Raw genomic sequence first — 4,890 nt, 5'->3', positions numbered from 1 at the left:
TTAGCTGCATTTCGGGAAAGACTAAAATCAACGATACAGGACTAGGGCGGTCAACAGCAGTCCTATATAACTGTTATATTGACTATTATAGCTTTTCGCCTGACACCCGACCCAGGAGATGTTTTAGGAAAAGTCTTGACATTCCCAAGTGACTACAAACACCAAGCTAAGAGGCTCCACAGGTGTGTTTTAGATTCCTCACTGACAGATGTAAAGACGCCTCTGGAATGTGTGGTAGCCTTTGGCAGACAAAAAAGAAAGAAAATAGAAGTGTTTTTTGCATCGCAATAGATTTAATCGTGCTTACTTCGTGTTACTGTATCGGCATAGATTGCCTCTAAGTGTTGGTATGACCACTTGACTTAACTGAATATCAAAATTTGTACAGATGGTGATGATCGAAAGTATGTACTTTAAAATAATATAGCATCATCATCATCATCTTAATCGCACCTCTCGCGTATCCAGTGGATGGATCTGTCATTTGCTTCCTGTAGGTCTACAACAGAACACGCGGGCCCCAGTGGGCAGCAAAGGAGGATGTGGTCCATGGTCTGTGGTGATTTACCCCAGGGGCAATCAGCATTGGTGACATATCCCCAACAAGCAAAAAAAATCTATTATACATCGTATTAGAAAAAATGGATCACCCATTTTTGAGTTGCAAAAGATCACAGTTATCTTTAATGAGGATTGGTGTATTTCCCTCACTACCCTCTAATAATATTAAAACGCTATACGAGGTATTTATGATATAAAAATTGCTTGAATAAATGCGCGAGCTATCATATGTCTTCCACACAATATATAATATCTCTAGATAAATATAACTTTGGGTCAATATACAGTATTAGCCGATCAAAGATTTAAAAATGATGAAATAATAATAATAATGGCAGGCATAGTGAAGTTTACAGAGGTATGATTGTCACAACTGAGATGGTGCGGCCATGTGTTGAGAATGGATGGTGGGGAAGGAGTAAGGAGGGCTAGGGAGGAACCTGTTATAGGGAGAAGATCGAGAGGAAGATAATTAGATGGCGAGATAAGGTAAAGGATGACATTGAGGGAAGAGGTTTGATGGAGAAGGCATTGGAGAGGGCGCATCAGGCAACCGACCCCTTAATGTAGGGATAACGTAGGACAAATTAAAAAAAAAAAAATTATACTGTTAACTTGTAATTCGGTTAAACATGAAACCAGCTCAGCACACTAGCTTGGAAATCTTTCAAGTTTCCGAACGAAATTTGAAGGTAATGAGAACATCAAACATGATTATGAAAATGATGTAAAAAATAAAACATGGAACCGAATAAGAAAACAAGACAATATTGTCCCCTTCAAGTGTTTGATTCTGATGCAAAAAGTAAAATATTGTTAAAAATGTAATTGTTACCATTCTTATGATCAAATTACAAGTAACTTCACAATTACAGTCTATAATATCTTTAATCAAAATATGTTACTGCCAATATAGTGAAATTATGAACTTATTTCTCCCCACTTCTTGCAGCCAGAATTCACAAAACTATTGTGATTTTTTTTTCTTAAAACCAATATATTGTACCTCCAGAATAATTAAAATCAAGGCTAAGTCTTTTTATGCAAAAGTAAAAATAAAGACATTTATCTATTAACTTCTGCACCTTATTGCGTCACTGGATTATAAAAATTCTTTCTATTATCACATCACTATTGCATATTTCAGAAAACTTAAGCGAAGATATTATAAATTTTTGCAATATATAACATATATACATATACAGATGTATATATGTGTGTGTATGTATGTATGTATGTATGTATGTATGTATGTATGTATGTATATATATATATATATATATATATATATATATATATATATATATATATATATATATATATATATATATATATATGAACCTTCAGCTTTCCACACAAAAATAAAACAAGAGACAAACAAGAGAACAGCGGACAACACAAAGCCGTACAACAATAACAAACAAAAGCGACAACAATAATAACACAAAGACGCGAATAATGAATCCGCAATTTCGTCTTAATATTCTAAGGGCGCTTTTCACTATCACCTACTGTTCCACAATGCCGTCAATAAAGAGGGGGGGGGGGAGTTGAAATGACTTATGCTAATCATTACATACTTAAAATTATGTTGGTTAAGAATGATACAATGCTTAGTTGGAAGCGAATTAAGCTATCTTTTCCCCTGTTTTTGTAATAAGCCTCAGTGAAATTGTAACCTTGTTTCACATGATTCAATATTGAATCATATCCCTTTTCCAGATACTTTTTCTAGGTTTGCAGTCCACTACACATCATTATATATTTGCATATAAAATTCCTCACCTCATTGTGAGTCATCATTGAAAGATATTTCCTATTTTTAAAAAATGAGCACATAAGCGTGAATGTTATTTAAAAAACACTAAAATTAATCAATCACATTAGGTAATAATGGTAAGATTTTAAAAGCTACTATTATATATACATTAACGCATCAGAGAAAGTCAATGATCACTTTAGTTTCGTTTCTCAACATCACTCTTCTTCTACAGTAAGATGATGTGGAGGCAAGTGAGTCTAAGGGGCCCATGGCACTTCACACATGCTGACGACACTGATGTGACCTTTGGCGATGTCACACTGCACACGAACAGTAAACAAGACAGTTTACAATCAATGTTCTTCATCGTTTTCACACTGACATTGATCTGTCTACTCAATTCAAAACCCGCCAAGGCACTTGGAATCTCCTTTTCCTATTTTTCCAGGAGAGTAATCTCATGAATCCATCCTTTTAGGACCCTGGATCTTCCTTATAGTCATCCTTCGCCGCCTCTCCAGGTTAGTATCAATACACACTTAAAATGAAATAATCTTCCTTTCTCTCTTCGCATCTTTCTCCACACTTTGTTGGCCGACTGCTTATCGTTTAAGGTGATCTGGAAACATTTCGTTCCATTGTTTGCTTCCAGGGACTGGAATGCTGGAAGAGGCATAGCCGGCGTGTTCTGTTAGTCTTTGGATTCTCTTTAAGGAAGAGCTTGTCCGGCCGATTCCAGACTTCCAAGTAAACTATTTTTCTCGACTGATATGGGTTCCACTCTTTTGGATCTGAATTCTTAACACCTTTCCGCGACCAGTAAAAAAAAGACTTAGTGTCTACACTCTGGAGTGGGTGATATTGACACACTATCTATGAGAGGTCGTGCATAAGGTTCGATGTGTCTCGAGTTGACTTTCTATTTTCGAGAAACTATAGAAAAAATGAAACATCATAAACTAACGTTTTTATTTAATGTAAATCTGAACTTTGAATGAAAATATTCCAATGAGAAATGGAAAGTCACAACTAAAGTAACAATTGCTAAAAAAATAACTCGTTCACAGCAACACAAAATTGTTAGCAGAAAGACGTGTGATAACAATCCTTAATGTTCTAACAATGACAAGTGATCAGAAGTTAGAAATTTTATCATAAACTTTAACTCTTGTTAGATTTGACTTTAGCATCAGCATTGTATACCAGTTATCACTTAATACAAATTTCCGACTCTCTCATGACTTGATTAAAATAAGACGTAATGCTCAGGTCTCTAGCTTGTATATTTAAAAAACTTTTATTTAAAACACTGTCGGAGTAACACATTCATCTATCACTTTTCCAATACAGATATAACTTGTGTGGAATGTGTCTGACTGGAATGACAGTTGTATAAAATCTCTAAACCTATGGAGTGATCTCAAAGAGTCTTAAAATAAAACTATTAATCAAACGAAGTCAACAAGGCTGTTCTAGTTCCCGTATTTTTCACACAAAGAAATTATTTCCAATCCCTCTTAAATTTCCATAAACTAAAGAATAAACTGGCTCGCCCAATGAAATAAGCAGTATGCAGTTCATGGCAAGACGTTAAAGTAAAATGAACGAACTTTATTGGGCATAATTTCTTTTCGTGGAAGCGTACACATGTTGAGTTTATTCTTTTAATTGTCACCCTAGAAGAGAAGTGACCTTAAAGCCTCCGCGCTTTGCTGATCTTCTGGATGAAAGTCGGTAAAGTTCTGGCGTTTTCGATCCGCGAAGGAGGCAGCGAGGCTGGATTGGAGGTGGCCAAGAGGTGTCTAACGAGTTCCCGGATGTTGCCGCCGTGAACTTCTCGTGCCTCTAAGGGTACGTCTGTTGGGACAGAGAGAAAAAATAAACTGTGTGAGACATCAAATATTATCATAAAAACCCAATCATAAATTAAAACTATCCTTTCCCACATTAAATTTGCATAAATATGCAATTCAAATTTTTTCTTAAAAATTTATGAAATTCTATAACTGTTAGAAAGAAAAAACTGAAGCATTAAAAAACTATATATTAAAAACATAATTTCACACAAATTCGTATAAATGCTATGAAAGTCCATTCGTATAAATGCTATGAAAGTCCAATCTTATAAAGTATGAAAACTTTATGCAACAGTCAAAAAGACTTTAATAAATATAATAGCCTCATTAAAAGGAATAAAGAAAATAAGAAATGGTGGAAATTGAACAAGTCAATGAAAAATTATCAAATCCATTTGGGGAAGGTAAAAGGGAAAGAAAAATAAAGGGAAAGTAATCAGGAATGTTTAAAAAGTTTCTTACTCCCACTACCATAAAATAGCGATTTCCTGGAACTCCAGGTCTTTACATTGAACACAAATGAACAGAAACTTTCACACTATGATCATAGTGAAATAGTATTCGACCTCCAACTATCACACCAAAATCAATGTGTAGTGCTTATCTTAACACAAAAATTATTATCATTATTATGATTATGATTATTATCATTATTATTATTATTAGCATTATTATTATTATTATATATACAAACATATAAAACCTACTACC

The 4,890-nt window shown here is 34.3% G+C and overlaps 1 protein-coding gene across 1 annotated transcript in view; it reads right to left on the bottom strand.

Annotated features, from left to right (window-relative positions):
• Positions 1-3,078: 3,078 nt before the first annotated feature.
• Positions 3,079-4,890, bottom strand: part of LOC137623342 (uncharacterized) — a 205,585-nt gene continuing 203,773 nt past the window's right edge. Inside the window, exon 4 of the mRNA XM_068354156.1 lies at positions 3,079-4,180. Within this exon, the coding sequence (XP_068210257.1) occupies positions 4,017-4,180 (164 nt within the window). The 3' untranslated portion in view covers positions 3,079-4,016. The remainder of the gene's footprint in view (positions 4,181-4,890) is intronic.

The sequence above is a fragment of the Palaemon carinicauda genome, chromosome 30, assembly GCF_036898095.1.
Source record: "Palaemon carinicauda isolate YSFRI2023 chromosome 30, ASM3689809v2, whole genome shotgun sequence".
NCBI classification, from domain to species: Eukaryota; Metazoa; Arthropoda; class Malacostraca; order Decapoda; family Palaemonidae; genus Palaemon; species Palaemon carinicauda.
This window is presented reverse-complemented; position numbering and strand designations above follow the sequence as displayed.